This window comes from Aphidius gifuensis, linkage group LG3 (genome assembly GCF_014905175.1).
Source record: "Aphidius gifuensis isolate YNYX2018 linkage group LG3, ASM1490517v1, whole genome shotgun sequence".
Lineage (NCBI taxonomy): Eukaryota > Metazoa > Arthropoda > Insecta > Hymenoptera > Braconidae > Aphidius > Aphidius gifuensis.
In genome coordinates this window covers 4,168,047-4,186,383 of record NC_057790.1, presented here as the reverse complement: position 1 = coordinate 4,186,383, position 18,337 = coordinate 4,168,047, and the positions used below count along the sequence as shown (strand labels likewise).

At 22.5% G+C, this 18,337-nt stretch overlaps 1 protein-coding gene across 11 annotated transcripts in view; it reads left to right on the top strand.

Moving 5' to 3' along the window:
* The window catches only part of LOC122851548 (glutamate receptor ionotropic, kainate 2), a 92,354-nt gene that overhangs the window by 30,801 nt on the left and 43,216 nt on the right, over positions 1–18,337 (top strand). For 7 of the 11 annotated variants that reach the window (XM_044150845.1, XM_044150843.1, XM_044150844.1 and 4 more), the window contains exons 2-3: positions 1,554–1,725; positions 4,314–4,469. In XM_044150845.1, the coding sequence (XP_044006780.1) occupies positions 1,650–1,725; positions 4,314–4,469 (232 nt within the window). In that variant the 5' untranslated portion in view covers positions 1,554–1,649. The remainder of the gene's footprint in view (positions 1–1,553; positions 1,726–4,313; positions 4,470–18,337) is intronic. The other 4 variants (XM_044150848.1, XM_044150847.1, XM_044150842.1 and 1 more) reach the window with 1 other exon arrangement.

The window sequence follows — 18,337 nt, the reverse complement described above, 5'->3', positions numbered from 1 at the left end:
AAAATTTATTATAGAAAAAAATTTCTCTCAAAAGATAAATTATTATAAACTACATAGTAAAATTATTATTCAAAATTTTATAAAGAATTTTTTTAGATTTTTTAAAATGCACTGTCTTACACGAACTGAATTTTTTATTTATTTATTTTTTTATTTTATGCTTAAAAATAAAAATTCTTTTGCGTTGTGTACCACAAGACGACTTAATGCGAAAAGTTAGCAGCACACGGAAGTCAATATCCGTCTTTCTGGTGCATGGTATGCGTGCTTGTCGTGAAATTGCTTGTCTGTTTATTTCTTTTTTATTTTATTCTCATCTTTTGTGTGTTATCATGCTTTTACTCTTATTATTGTGTTCACATACTTTTTTTTTTTCAGTACATACACTATATACTTTCAATTATTATTATGTTTAAATGAATAACATACATCACGTTTCTAGTATTATTCATTTTAATGCTTTATACAACTGTAAAGTTTCCATTTTTCAAAGTCTTCACTATTACATTTGATATACAACTTTGAATAACTCAAAAAATTTTTTACATTTTTTTTCTGTACGATAAATTTAAACAATAAAAAAAATATTATAATATGTTTTTAAACATAAGTTTAAATGTGAGTTGTTATGATGTAATGTTTTTTTCTTTCTGTAAATTTATAAAAAATTATTGATATAAATGAGTGTTATATCATTGCTCATTGTTGACGAAGTTTAATATTTTATGTACCTATGTTTTTTTTTATTGCTTGAATTTACTCATAAAAATAAAAAAAATATTTTCAATTTACTTTGAACTTTAAAGATCTACTGAATGGGTTTTCATACGTTTTTATACTTTTTTTTTGTCACGTTTATGCATTGGTAGATCAACATTTTAGTCACATTACTTCAAAACAAACTTTTAAAATTGGATAAAAAGAGTAAGTTTTCTCTTTTAAATTTTCACCATCTGATGCGTGTACATGCGTTTAAATTAAAAGTTTTTGAATTTAAACTTTAATAATCATGAAAAAATAAAAATAATAAAAAAATAATAATAAATGAAAAAAATAATAATATTATCATAATAATGATTTAAAATTTTTTATAATTTTTTTTGTATTATTATATAATTATAGAGACGTTTCGTAACGTGTTTCTCGTGAGCTTCCATAAAATGACGTTTATTTTTTCAACATTTTATGCATAACCACGGTTGTCCCTTAACCGGAATTTTCTCTATCTAAAACATATATTTATTCTTCACTGTAGAATGTGTAGCTACACCTATATACATGAACGTTGTGTGCTATAATGAAAAAAGATGGTGTTGAATGTTTTTTCAACAAAAAAAAAAATGGAAACTATCGTCTAACATACTTTTCGAAAAAAAAAAAAATACAAGTGTCACTGTTGAAAATTCATGACACCAAAAATTCTTATAAAATTCTTTCGTTGATAAATATTTTAAAAAAATAATAATAACACAACAATTTATTGAAATTCTATTTGATTTTTTTCAAGATAAAAAAAATAATTTAAAATAATAATTTATAATTTTTTGTTTCAGCAGTGAGGTTTTTTCGAGCGTGGAAAAAAACAGTGGCCCAGGGTGTTGTGTGCCTGACACACCAGTGTCATTGCTGGTAAGGTACCACAACCGGAAATGGCATTAAGATGGTGGCTTCTGTTGGTGCTCTTGATAAATCATGCCAGTGGTCTCCCTGAAATTATCAGGATAGGTGAGTTTTTTTTTTAATTTTTAATTTTTCATAATGTATAATTAGCATGGAAAATAAATTTTGTTAATTGCTTGATATTACTAATTTTTTTTCAATAAAAAAATGATATTACGAACTTTAATTTGATTGATTTTTTACTAAATCATTTAAAGTAAATTGTCAATTTTTAACGTCATTCAAATTACAAAAAATGCTCAAAGAAAAAAAAAAAAAAAGACACATTTTAAATTGCGTATATTATGTTCATATAATATACAACAGTATATCATAAAATATCATCCGAACATACAGTAAAGTTCATATCTCATACAATGTAAATTTTCATAGCATTATATACGTTGATTAATTTCATCGTATCAATACGCCGGTTAATGGAAAATTGATTGTATTTTGCGACAAAAGCTTCTATATGCATCGTGAAATTTCATATACATAAACGCTATATTCTTTAAAAACTTTATAAACATAATTTACGATTATTCTCATCAATTTTATTTCATACATCTATATAGTGATTGAAAACACTGAAAAACTCTATCGGTATAATGTTTTCAGGCATGCTTGTTTACTTTCTATACGGAAATATCTATAAAAGTCTGAAATTGTTATTGTTGAATATTCCGGAAGATTGAAAATTTACGATTCAAACGTTTGGTGAAATAAAACAAAATATATAAAAATATACTATAAATAAAAAAATAAACACGTTTACAATCAAATAAAATAAAAAAAATTATTTTTTATATTCAGTTGTATTCTGAATTTTTACGATTATTGTTATACATATTTTTTTTTCTTCGACAAGTTGTCGGCTATTTAATAATTTAATTGTTGATCATAGAAAATTTTTATACATATATTTTAAGTTTTGAATAATTTTATATCAAAATTATTTATTTACTTATTATTATTATTATTCAGTTGAAATATTTCGTTAATTTATTCTTTGTTGTAAAGTTAATTTTACACTTTATTGTTTAAATGAAGAATTTACTCTTTTAAGTGCTTTTTATGGTAGTTGTCTGTAAACGTATAATATAATTATGTATCGAGTTTATTAGTATCTGTGTATAATAATGTTGAGTGATAAAAATTTTAAAATATATTAGAGAAACGTTTAATATTCTCTTTTTGGGCTACTGAGAAAATTGATGGACACTGAGTGCTCTTATAATATTTTAATTTTATTGTATCTCATTGTCATATATATTACATAAAACTCTATCATTTTTTTATCAAAGTAATTCATTATTTTACATATTAATTATTAATAGAAACTTTAAAAATAATTTTACGTATTGAAAAAAAAAAATTTTTAATATCAAATACATTTTTTATAATTTTTTAAATTTAACAAAATATAAAATTATTTATTAATTAATGTTTAAAAAATATTATAATTATAATTAGTAAAAAATAATGATGAAAAAAAATTGATTTAGTAAACTTTAAAATTTATTTTTAATTGTTTGAGATAAAAGACAAATTGAAGCGTAAAAGTTAGTGAGTTAGATTGCTTCTTGAGTGTAATTGGCAGATAACGATGGCCGAACGATCTACATAAATCCAATGGTGATCGTAGATAATAATTCGTGATTATATAGAAAGCTGCAGTGCGCTCTTCCTCCTCTTGTTGTATGATGAATACACTATAGGTAAATTAGATTTACGAGGTAAATTTCCTCATCTGAATGTTACGAGCATCCGAAGGTAAACGCCTCGATTCAGTGAAACGTTGATATTGATTTTAAACTCATGAACACATTAAATTACTAGACTGTTACTCTCATTAATATTTGATTTTTAAATTATATATATTATTATTCCATTGAAGTTATATTCAAATTCATAAATTGTTTTTTTAACGAGAAATAATATATAATTTTTAAATAGATAATAACTTTAATAAAATTCAAATTACTTAAAAATTTTTTTCATGGTTTTTTTTGTTGGCAGTAATTTATACAAACACATATATTAATGTTAATTTTTGTAATTTCTGTATTTTTTTTTTTTTTTTTTTTGTCACGTTCAATTTTTAGAATGTTTTTAAACTTATGCCTTGTAAAAATGTCTAAAAGATACGTTTGAAGATTGCTACGTGAGCAAATTTGGCAAGTTGTAAATGCACCAGTAGAATGCAAATTTACCAAGAACGATTTATCCCTATGGAGGTGCATGTACGTGTCGACTACAGTGAGACCACAAACCACGCTACTTGATACTTTACATGAACAGTTGAACACTACACAAAAAAGAGAGTGTGAAATTACAAAAATAAATAACCGAAAAAAAAAAAATCATATTTATCAAAATATTATAAAACAACTGAGAAGAAATAAATAAATTTATGAACAATAATTATTAATACATGATAAATAATTAAAATTAAAATAGAAATTTATTCAAAAAAAATACTTGGTAACATTCAAATATTTATATGAATATTGTTATTCTTTTTTTTCATTTCAATTGTTTTCCTTAGCTACTTACATAATATTATTTGTATTTGTATTGTTTTTTTTATTTCATTTGCACATTTGTTTTTTTTTATTTTTTATCAATAACTTTATTTTTTAATTTCCTAGGGGGATTGTTTCATCCATCGGACGATAAACAAGCAGTTGCATTTAGATATGCTGTTGAAAAAATAAATGCAATTCGTGATATATTACCTAGATCAAGACTGAGTGCCCAAATTGAACAAATATCACCTCAAGATAGTTTTCATGCATCAAAAAGAGGTGAGTTATTATTTATTTATTAAAATTGTGTTTTTGTTTTTTTATTATTACCATATTTTTATATTTTCATTTATTTTTTTATATAAAAAAAAAAAAATGAAAATCAAGTCAACGTTAACCATTCAAAAAAAAAAAAAAAAGCATTATGCATTGTTGAAAATATTGGTAAAAGTTTTTCAATTACATTGAAAATACGGTGACTCAATTATTTCAAAATATAGTAAAAAATAAAAACAAAAAACTACTTTTGAAAAATTAAATAAATTTCATATATTGTTATATACAAAAGTTTAACTAATATTTTTCAAATTAAATAATTCATTAATATTTATTCTATAGTAAATGAAAAATAGCCTTAAACACTTTGCAATTGTTAATGATAATTAAATGTAGAGAAAAAATTGATGTATATAATTATTAATAATTATAACAAAAGACTAGCAATGAAACAAAATTCCAAAAAAAATGAAAAATATAGATAAGTATAGAAATTGACAACACCGAGCCGTTAAAGTAGGCCATTAATTTATATATAGTAATATCACTTAGTTGTAATATTGTCAACAAATAAATTTATATACATATATTAAATGTATATGCGGTGAAATGACTGAAGAAAATTATTGGTTGTGACTTTGTCTGACTACTAAAAAGCATTGAGGTAGATTGGCTATTTTCCAATTCCCATCAAAACTAAAACACATATATGTTACACTGTTACACACAAATACTCGGTTACCATATAAAACATTACGTTTCAAGTGCAGTTGGAAACTTAAAACTCACTGCAAATCAAAACTCTAAAAATGGTTAAACATTAACTTTTATACAAAAAAAAAAAAACAATTCTATATTTTCTTGATGCTTTTAACGTATTTTATTTTTTGAGTCATTCTTTAAGTTTATTTTTTGAGATGTCCCAATAAAGATAAAATTAAAAGTCAACATTATTTTTAATGTAGTAATTTGTATTATCAATTGATTACTTGAACTTAATTATTTAATTACAAATTCAATTGGTTATAAAATTTAAATTTAATTTATTAAAATTTATTAAATTTATTTTTTCATCAACATCAATTTTGTTAGGAATTAATTCTATTTATTTAGTGAAAAAACTTATACTTTACGTAATGGCATAAAAGCACTATTATCCTTCCTTGTTTTTTTTTTCTAAATCAATTTTATTTTATATATATCTTTTCACTATTTGCTGAATAAAAAAATTAAATTTGGTATGAGTTATAGTTGAGAATTCAATTGCTGTAATTTTACTTTTTTTTTTTTTATTTATATATAAAAGGTAAACAAATATAAAAAAATTTAAAAAGATAATCCATTTTTGAAATTTGTTGTTTGTTGCTGACATTGCTATTTTCTTCAGCTATTTATGTTATATATAACGAAAAATAAAAGAACCAATGGGATATATATTAAGTGCAATTTTTTTTCCTTCTTTTTTTCGAGTGGTCAAGCTTTGTTGATTTTGTCCTTGGACGAATCCAATCAACTTGGGGATAACCCTGATTTCTTTGATCATTCCAGAGACAATAGTAAAAGGTGAAATTCATTCGAATTCGGTCAAGACTAATAAAATAGAGTGAAAGGAAAAAAAGGCATAAAAATAACAACTTAAATGAGCTGAATAAAATAAAAAAAAAAAAAACATAAAACTATATATTTTAGGAAATTAATTATTTGTATATAATTTTCATCAAAAGACGAAAGAGCTTATAAAAATTTTGTTCATCTTCAATGTAAATTTTAGAATCTAGTAAAAAATATTCCCTGGCAAGTAAAAAATATATGAATTATTCTATTGAAAAACATTAATTACTATAAGAGTAAATTAAAAAAAAAAAATTAATTTACTCTGAAATGCAAATACTTATTTATTTATCGTATGAAAATTATTTTAATTATTTTGGAAACATTTTGAATGATATATTACTGTGTCCCAAGTGAAAAAAATATATTTATTGGAAATATAAAATAAATTTAATTTATATTTAAAATATATGTGAATTAAATTTAATTAATGTTTTAAAAAATATAAATTTAATTTAATTTACATGTATTTCTTTTATTTATTCATATGTAATCTATATCTATACGAAAAGTAAATGTATTTTATATTTTTTCAAAACATAAAATAAATTTACTTAAAATTTTTTTTTTTTCGACATTGCAAAAAAAAAATTTGGATGTACTTCAAATTTAATTTATATTTTCCAAAAATATGAAATAAATTTACTTTTTGTATAGATATAGATTACATATGAATTAAATATAAATTACATGTAAATTAAATTTAATTTATATTTTTTTAATTCACATATATTTTAAATATAAATTAAATTTATTTTATATTTCCAATAAATATATTTTTTTCACTTGGGGTAATTCATGTTACTGGATATATATTTTATTTTTTTATGTTCACGATATTTTGACCGTTATATTTACATTTTCAGTCTATGAGATTTATCATAAAACTTTCCTTAATACTTGTTGCAAGATCATCAGTTCAAAGCTTGCTGATGAATCTTTGTAGAGTAATTTCTCTTTAGTTCACCACATAATTAACACTGTTTGTACTCGTGTCACACCCGTGGTTTTGCATCCAACTTAGTATTCCATTTAGACTCATACAGCAAAATATTAATAATAAAAGCTTAGTGAAATGTGATAAATTTTATTATCAAACAATTAAAATAAATGGACATTTGAATCAACTCTGAAAAAAAAAATAAGATACTCTATACAACAAAATTGTTGAAGAAAAAAATGTTGCAAAAAAATAATTACAATAAAGCTTCCGGAATAAAAATTCACACCTCTTAAATAATGAGTCATTAATGAAAACTTAGACAAATAAATAAAAAGAGTAATCAAAGCCAATTACTACGGAATTTTAATCAAGTTTTTTTTTTTTTACAATATTTATTACAAGTTTAAATTACTTGTGTTTAAAGTGTTAGTTATTTTTGAACTCATTGTCAAAGTGTCTCATAACAAAAACCACTTGAAATTATGTTATTATTATTATTATTATTTTTATTAGTATGCGTCTTGTTAAAGTACACAAACTGTCGTATTATTTTACGGCTAACATTTCATTATTTATTAAAATTATATTTTCAAAGTTTTATAATAAATTTAAATTTTATATAAATTTGTCTTGAAGAAAATTGAAATTGTTTATACAAACACTATTTTTTTTAGTATAAAGTTTTTTATTAATATTATACGAATGTAATTACATGTCATGCATATGGTTGTCGAGATAAAAAAAAGAAATAATTGTAATAATGATACATAAATTTGTAAAATAATATACAAAAGTATATCAAATTAATAAATGATTCAAGTAATTTTTGTTATTTAGACTGAATAAAAACTCTGATGCATGATTAAATTACTATTCTTCAAATAGCTACTCTTGATATTGTTAAAGTAATTAAAAATATTGTTGGTAAAAAGAATATTTTCATGTAGAAAAAGACTTAAATTTTATACAAAATATACTTGGTTATTTATCAACAAACAAACAATATTATATTAGGATTTTTTCTAGAACTTTTTTAAGTTTTTTTTAAAAAAAAAAATAATTTTTTACTGTCATTTTATTATTTAAATAATTCATTGACATAAATAAAAGCAAGGTGGAATATTTATATAACACAATATTTGAAAAAGTAATGAGTACGTTGAAAGAAATGTAGTTATAAAAGAAAATAATGCCGGAGTGAGTAGTAGAACTCAAGCTTTAGTCAGACTGGAATTCTTAATGATTCTGGAAATTACAATTTTTTTTTTTTTTTTATCTCTGTTTTTATATATAATAACTGAAGAAAGTTATTATATATAGTTATATACACTTGAATAGTGTGCAGTTTTTTTTATTTTTTTCCTCTTCTTTTATATCGCACCATGTGGAGGAGATTCGTCTGAAAAAAAAAAAAAATTACGAGGAGTTGGTGCATTTTCTGGCCAAATGAATCCCACTTGATCCTCTTTTCCAACGCCTAAAGGCAAATTTCCCAGGCCATTGCTAATGTAATTTGTAGCCAAGGCAGTCATGGTACTGAGATTACTTGTTTAATTTTTCATTTTGTGTCTATATTTTAGTCGTCTGTTGAGAATATTGTCGTCGAAAAAGTTTTTCCTCTTTCTCAGTAAATTTTATTTTATTTTAAAAATATTATTAACATATTAATTGAATATTAATATTTTGAAAAAATATCTACATTTTAATATATTAAATATTTAGAAAAATAAATTTGAAATAATATTTAGCCATTACAATACGACTATTACTTAATCTATTTTTGAATTAATTAATTTTGAATTTATCCAAGATAAAGTAGATTTTAAAAAATCAATAAATTGTTGAATTAAATATTTATTGATATTATATAGACTGTTTTCATAATTTTAGACAAATTTGAAATGATTATTTTAATATTAATAATTTGAATAATTTTAATTAAAAAAACACTGGTGTTTTTAATGATGATATACGCCACAAAATATTATTTCCAGATGATTTGAGTGATAAATTTTTCTTTAGGATATTTTAACTGTCGTAAATTTAATCGTGATTCCTAAAAAAATCTCATTATATAAATAATATATTATATTTATTAAGAGAGATATATATTTTCGATCAAAACTTTAATGTCTTTTCCATACTGATAATAAATTTTTTTTAATTCTTCAACAATCGAATTGAGGGGAAACTTTTTATGGAAGATTTCTAGTGATTAGATGATAAGTTGACCAAGTTACTAAAATTCATGCAGGCAATAAGATATCGCCTTTTTTTCTATTACAATTTTTTTATATAGTATCTATGTATTGCAATATATCGTGAGAAGAAAAAAAAAAAAATTAACTGACACTGTATATGTGCGCAGTGATAAAATATAAAAATATAAAGTCGATGAAAATCATTCCATAAAAATGTCACAATTTATTAGTTATTATATACATTTATAAAAGATAATGCTTTATATAATTTAAGATAATCCAAATTTAAAATATCACATTTATTTAATGGAAAAAATTATTTCAATAAACCCATGTTGTAAAGTAAGATTGAAAATTCAAAAAACATATTAATGTATAATCTTTGATTGAGTATTAATAATCCAAGTTTTATATATAATAAAATATTTATGCATGATTGCATATATATGTAGATAAAAAGTTTTTATTATATGATTTTATATAACAGTTAGTAATTCAAAACGAAGTCGTCAGCAAGCATATTAAGTACAGTTATGGTTTCACACACTAGGGACTTTTAGAACAATGACATCAGCAATCCTGACATGTACGATGATTCAACGGGAGTTAAATTTTAAATTTACGAAATCACTAACTCTGCATTGCTGAGGCAGGTGTTGACAAATAAATCCTATGATTCTAGAAATTAATATAAATAATTTAATTTGAAGTTTGAATTTTTGAAAATAAATTGATATTCAAATTTTTTAAATATAAAACTAATAAGCCATTTGAGTTTATCAATAGTTGCATTCATTTTTAAGAGTTTTTTTTTATTCAAAAATTGATTCAAAATTAAGATCAATATTTCGCGTAATTTTGCTTTGATGAGAACTTATTAAAAATATATTTTATCGAGTGTTTAAATAATTTTTTTTTTCCATTATATACGAGTAAATATTTGTTTGTTATTTTTTTAAATTTAATTATTTAATAATATATTGAAGATATATGTCGTTGTACCAAGTGTCTGGTATCAACTATCCAGATTCATGCATGATCAAGGATGAGAAAATAGTATGGTAATTGGATTCTAGCTAGTTAGCGACGAAAGTTTAGTGATTAGTTCTCCTTGGCAACCGTAAGTGTACCCACAACTGACGCATTCTGGACTAACAACCAACCTCAATTGAAAAACGTTTTTGAAATTTCCAAAATTCATCAAAATTACTTGATTACACAAACCAGTTTTTATATATATATTTATTCAACTTTATATACAACTTAACGGAGAAAATGGTTACATAAAAAAAAAATACTTTTATGCTGCAAACTTGCTGCAATTTAATTTTGTTTACTCTTTTAAATGTAGTAGTTATAAATGTAAAAATACATTGTCATTTTATTGCACATGTGTAACTTGAAAAAATATTTATTTAAAAAAAAAATATAACTACAATTTTATATACGTCGCACATTTATTATTGTCATCACTCTCGAGAAAAGAAAAGCATAAAAAACTTAATGACAATTACAAAAGATTTTACAAACAATAGAAAGATGAATAAATACAAAAAAAATAAAACGTTGCTTTTGTTAATTTTAGATGTGAAAAAGTTTTACGACTATTTATATATTTCCGCTAAAATTTACATACATGTATAGTGTATTTTTTTATATCGCTGATTCTTAAAGTGGTTCAAGTGTGGCATAGTTTAATGAGAGAAAAAAAACGAAAAAAAAAAAAAAAAACATTTTGGTATTTTTACTGTAGTCCATGTATGTGTGGTTATTTTATTTTTTTTTATTTTTTCAATTTATCATTGTTTCATTTTTTTTTTTTTTCCCTGACCAAGTATTTTTATTTACATGCTGAAGGTTGATTTTTATACAGATACTGTATTCTGGCTCATACCACTAAACTATTTTTTTTTTTTTTTGGTAAATCGATTTTTCATTAAGCTCAACCAGTCGTCCGTTGTTTTTCCATAAATTGTTATTATAAATATTTAGATTTTTATATTCTCGTTTTAGAATGTGTTAATTACCAAAAGTATTATAAATATTTTAAATAAAATATATGAGGTATATTGATGATGAACATATATGTTAAACATCATTAACTAATCAATTGATTTGGAGAATCACACAACGGAAGTTGTCGGTGACCCAACATCGGCCAAAGTCATTTAATGGTTGTGAACGACATTGTATAGTAACCATTACTATGATTGCAATCAACATTGGAAGGTTAATTAACGTTAATGGATCAAGTGAATCGGACATACCGAGAGAATTAATTTCCATGAGACACAAACTAATGACGAATACGAGAATTACAAATTAAATATATAAAAAAATAATAAAAAAAAAAACCAATATCCTGTGAATTATCTATCAAAGATTTTCAAAGTAATTACATCCCAAAGTTGAAGAAATATTAAAAACAAATATAAATTACATTTACGTATATGAAAATAAACAACTTTGAAATATATTTTATATTTTAAATTTATATGCTTGAATTTAAATATAATTTATATTTTTATTTATAATATATAATTACGTTTTTTTTCGTTTTTGTATATATACATAAACGTACGAGTTCATGACATTCATAAACAAATTTAAGCTTTAAGTTTATGCAGACCAAATGATGAGATTCACAGTCACAGTTATATAAATGAAAAAAAAAAAAGCAAAGAAACTTTAGTTTTATTTTCATCATCTTTTGGTCTTTTGGTCTTTTGATGTTTTCTCAATTGCACTTGAATTTTACACGGTACTTTCCATTAGAATTATTCCGGAAAATGTATCTTTGAGTCTTTTGAATTATCAACAACATACACTGTTTCAATACTTTGGTATACAAGTAAATACAAGCAAAAGCTACTTTTATATTATTCCATACAAAATCTACTTGATATTACAATTTTCATAGAAATATCTTTGTATATTTTTTATTCCTTTGATTTAATTTCATGTGTAATTAATTCAGCTTGCCTTTTCATGTAAATTGTTTCATATTTTTTATTTTCAATTAACAAAATAAAAATTTATATATAATTTTAAAGTAAATTTAAAATACAAAAATAATTAAATTAATTTGGAAATATTAAAAATTTTATTCTTCATTATACATGTATAGAAATAATTCAAGAACTTTTAAAATTATAAATTTTTATTTATTTTATTTTTTGATAAATATAATTATTTCAATAATTTTTTCATGAAATTTTTTAAAATTTTTAAGACTATTTAAATAAATAAAAAAAATATATATATATATATGCAAATATTAAATGTTGATAAATTGAATTCTTAATGGAAATTTTTTTAAAATATATATTAGAATATTTTTATCATCATTTCTGTGCAAGCCAAATTCAGGCTAAATACTTGGTATAGAATTTGAGTGCACATACTAACAACCATGGCTCGATTATAGTCAACATCATCACCTCTGTTTGACTAAAAGCATATATAGACACATAACAGTATCTATCGCAGTCATGACGTATACTGTGAATATTCTAATATCAACAAAGCACAGAGCAATCAATTTTACAACAAGTACACAGCATTACTCAACAATATCATAAAACATTAATTTGTTACATCAAAATTATATCTAGAATTTTTTAAATATTTATTCAATATTCTTATTCATTTTATTTGTGGAACAATTGTTACATGAGATGTTTTTTTCTGTAATGCGCTCATCAGAATATCGAATTTCTTGTAATTATATAGTAAATTCAATAATTCAAGAGGGTGTATTAATTAACGAGTATATGTATATATGTTAACGCATTGATGGCCGACATATTGAAGGCTTTATTGTCAACATCGTAAGCATATACATGTGATTGTTGGTATATACATATATTAGTTGACAAATACGAGGCACTGATGAGTCGTTAATCTGGCAGTGTTCCATGTTTCAAGCTCTGAATTAATTTTACGAATTTATATGTTCAATTAATTATCAATAAATTGTTTCAATTACATATAATTTTGAATATTTAATATGGAATTTTCTTATCTACAAAGTATTATTGAGAATCCAGATTTTATTAACTTCAAGTCAATTATAATTCAGTAAAAACTTGCAGTAGAAACAAAAATGCATAGTCAGATATTTTTTTATTTGATTCTTCAATTTTTAGAATGTAAAAATAAAATTACCAAAAATTACATTATAAATTTTTTGTTTAAGGTAAACGAATAGTCAGACATTAATTTCTAGAAAATTATATTTAAAAAAAGTTGTATAAAATAATATTGAAATTTTCTTTTCTTTTACATTTGAAAATAATATTAATTATAAAAATTTAGCTTTAAATGGAAGTTAGCTCGAGGCCATGTAGATTTTATCCATCTTTAATATATTTTTGCGGATATCAAATATGCCCAACAAGTTTATGGTTTTTAGCAAATAAAAAAAAAAATACTTTTTGACAGTTAAAATATATTATTTCGAAGTAACCATTGTAACCATTAACAACATACAAAATTTACACAATATTCAGACAGGTTCCCAGCTGTTTTACTCGTTGCAAATGAAATTGCATGCTTATATATATTTTGTAACAAATAAATACAATTTATATGACATCATTCGACACCAATTCTATCCAAGTTGTTTTTCACATCAAAAACAGTAAATTTAAATTATTATTATATTTTTTTACTAATTGTATATTGAGTAACTTGAAAAAAAAAAAAGCTCTAACAACATTAATAATAATAATAATATAAAAAATAAAATAAACAATAAAATTTTAAATGTCACCAATGAATTTAAAAAATAAAATGCTTAAAAGGTTTTTACTTCGATTTGGCTCAAGTGAAAGCAATTGCCGTATGAATTGAGCATTTGTATACCGAAAATTCTCGGCACTATTGAAAAATTATTGGTACACGAGATAGTATAATATCGTAATGGAGCCGAAAAAAAATAAAATAAAAAAAAGGGTAATGTTCTTAATAGTAGGTAAGAAGATCGTAAAATGGTCACTGTAGTACGACATAAAGGGTAAAATATGATTCGAGTTGGGTAGAATAAAAGAGAGAAAGGGCAAATATATACTGCCTGGTGAAAAGCCCCAATGTTACCGAAACCCTCAACTTATATATATTATACATGACAAAGTGTCAAGAAAAATATTACCCAGTAACTCACAATTCTATATATATAACTATTATTAAACCATTTTCAATTTATGATCATATAAATGGTATATTTGTTTTTATCAGTAAATTCTGATTGTAATACTTATCAATTATTTTTTTTTTATCAATATATATTTATTCAGTATTTTTTATGACATCATTATGTCATTTTTAAATTTTATTTTGTCCAACAAATAATATATGATTATGTTATTCAACTTTTATTTATTCAAAAAGAAAAAATGTTTTTCTATTTTTATTTTTTTTTTGTTTTAAATTATTCAAACATATCATGAGAATAATAATAATTATTATTTTTAAATTCATACAAAAGCTTAGGATTTTCGTATTTTTTTTTTATATTATATTTATTGTTTTTTTTATTTTTTTTTTCGACATTGTGAAAAATCTTTTGTAAAAGAAATACAGTTGTTTAGTTATTATGGTTGACACTTGTGTATTATTATCATTTTTTATTTGTAGAAAAATAAAAATCACAAGATGTTACAGAATTTTTGTGTAACAGACTGAATAATAAGCTTGTTGTAAAATTTTTAGCTTGATAAGTCCGACAAGTCGATGGTTAAAAAAATGAATATTGGATAAAATAAAAAAAAGTAATCGAAAAGGTGTTTCTTTGAACATGGGTTAAACTGAAAGAAATAAAAAAAAAAAAAAAAAATGCTCGTTATTTTTGGTTTTCAGTGTGCGGATTTAAGACCACTACCATCACTAACGTTGACTTTAGTTCTTCGGTGAAGCTATTTACCCTCTTAACAAAATCATCCCTTTGGTTTTTTTTTTTTTACCGGTTGAAAAAGGTTGTGGGCGGAAAACCAGGAAAAAATAAAATAAAAAATAGAAAAAAAGCTTTATCCAAGACACTTGGGACATTGCTTCAATGGAAAGTCAATGTTACCTATTTCTTAAGAATCAATAATTTTTTTTTTCAGTCTTGCATTTTGTATTTTGCCGAGTAACCAAACTTTCTTTTGTTTCATTATTAAGTTTTTGTATTAGATATATAAACGGGTTTTATTTTTGTTGTATCATATTATTGAAAGAATAAATATAAGAAAACAAGTTGAGTAAAATTACTGTACGATTAGTTATTACATTTTTTTGTTTAATTTTTTTATTTGAAACTGGATAATCTAGGATTAAGAATTATTTATTGACTTAAAATACAGTAAAAGTAATTGTAAAAGTATTTTATGTTTTTTCAAATTCAAATTATTCATAGCGTATTTCATTTTTAATTTTTTAATAAAATTATCATTAATTCTTCAATATTTATTATAAAATTTATGAAATTTTTTCATAAATATTTTTTATCAATTTTAAAAACAATATAAAATTTATTTCATACCAGTAAAATTATGAGAATTCAATTCAATTAATAATTTCGTTATTTTTATTTCACATGAAAAAATTATTTTGTCATACAGAAAATTAAAAAAAAAAATTAAAACTTAATAAATTGATTTTTAATTATAAATTGATTATTAAAAAAAAAAAATTGAATCATTATAGCTTTAAAATTTTAATAACAATGAAAAATAATATAAATGTTATTTTTTCTTTCGTTTGAAAATTGAATGCCATTATTCGTAAAGAAAATCCATGTTGATAAAGGCATTGAAAAGTTAACTTTTAAAATAATAAATCAAAGATTTAAAGTCCATCATTGTTAATCATATAAACGACATAAATTTATTTAAATATGAACAAGCGTTGACAGGTGCTATCAATATTGTCATTTAAGCATAGTCAGCAAGATGTAATACTAGCAACTTTTTCAATCTACTTCAAATCCCACATGCTTCACTTCAATTTATATCAACTTTTTATATATATTATGATTTTTATCATTTTCATGTATATATATTTATCGATTTTTAAGCAAAATTTTTATTTTTTTTATTTTATTTCCACACATTTGACTTGTAAGCTTTCATATGGAAGATGGAAAATTTTACCTTGTTTAAAAAATTCTCAATAGTTCAAGCATAAAATTGGACAATTGCCAAATTTTATATATTTACATAACAAATTTATTTGATTTGAATTTGAAAAATTTACACCTCAAGTTCCATACAGTTACAAATCAATAATTATAAATTCAAGAAAATATTTTTGATTGAAAAACTCAAAATCACTACAACCAATTACTTGATTTTATTTGTTTGAAATTTTTTCATTATTTATTTATAAAAATAAAAAAATCATTCCTTTAATTTATTTATTCATTTAATTTATCTTTTTATTCTTTTTCATTCTCAGAATTTAATCTTCACACAGACGTGAATAAAAAAATACTCCATCAACTTGTTGTTTTCCACAAAATTGGTTCATTTATTATTCACTCTGTAAAAAATCTTCGGCTAAAGAAAATATAAATTTGTATATTTTTGGCTCAAGATTTGTTGTATCACAGTGTATTTCATCTATTGTACCAATTTTTCATTGTGAAATATACAAATATACAAATGAAAAAGAAAAAAAAGCAAATTTATTATTCGATTTTGTTGTACAAGGTAGAATTGATTTGCCTTCATTTACACGATTAAATTACAATAAATCACACAAATTCAATCATCCTTCGTCGATTGTAAAATTTCAGATCTATCTTGATGAAAAAAATCATTTATTTTTCTTTGAAATTGGAATGCAAATGACTAGTAATAAAAAAAAAAAAGGAAAAAAAAATAGTAGTTCATTTTTTTTCGATATACAGATAATTTGATTGGCCAATGCCGATCTATATCTCAATATATTTTATTTATTTATTCATTTATTATTATTATTTTATTTCATGAATTTTTTTATTAATCTTATTTGGTTTGCGTATATACAGTGGCAACTCTTGAATAATACATTTGACAAAGTAAGAGAGGTTAGTGAAAGGGTGCATTAAGTGGGCGTCAGTTAGACTAGGTTTTTACCAAAAATTGTAGAAACTTACTGGGTAAAATTCACATTTATATATATACATATTCTTGAATGGGTCTACTGCCAAAACGGAAAGCAATGAAATACAGCATTTCATGCCCATGACAAGAGTGAGAGTCTAACTAGAGTTACTTCAGCAATAAATTCAACTTGAAAGACGCACGAGCTTGTGAAAATGAGGTAACGTCCGGTATGGTCAAGCACCTCTGCTATTTTTTATCTTTTTAAATTTTTTTTTATTATAACACTTTATCTTATGTGACAATCGAGGCTAAAAAAAAAAATTAACCAAAAATGCCAAAAAAAAAGCACAGTCTTAAATAAAAATAACATCAAAAATAAAAATTTAAATTATATACAATATATAAAAATTTTCTTATAATTATTTTACATAAATTAATATATCATTTTAAAGCTCTATTTTTGCATAATATTATTAATAATTGAGACAAAATTAGAGTGATATTTAATGATTATTTAACTTGCATTGTCAAGGGTATTAATAAAACGAGTAGAATTGTTAAGCTTTCAAGTATCATTGTGAAGAGGGAAATCTCTCACTACTCTCTGACAACATCACCATATCCATATTCAATCTAATGCACTCACGTTTTAGCACATGTATACATTAACATAATCCCACATTGCTACAATTGCAAAGCCACTTTTTCAATCATTTATATGATAATTTTTTATTTTTTTTTTCATTAAAAAGTAGTCTTTAACATATATTATAAATAAACACAAACCAGTATTTTGAATTTTTAATATTAATTAAAAATGAAAAATTAAAATTATCATAATAATAAATCTGTTTTATAGATGCTTTGAAATTATTTATTAATCAACTCGAGTATTATTCAAATTATTTATTAACGAGACCATATTTTATTCAGTCATATTACACAATAAATAGAAAATAAATTTATCATTTAAAAAAAAAAATACTTGCATATCGTAATACACTTGATATTTAAACATATGCCTTTGAATTTTTGAATTATTTATCA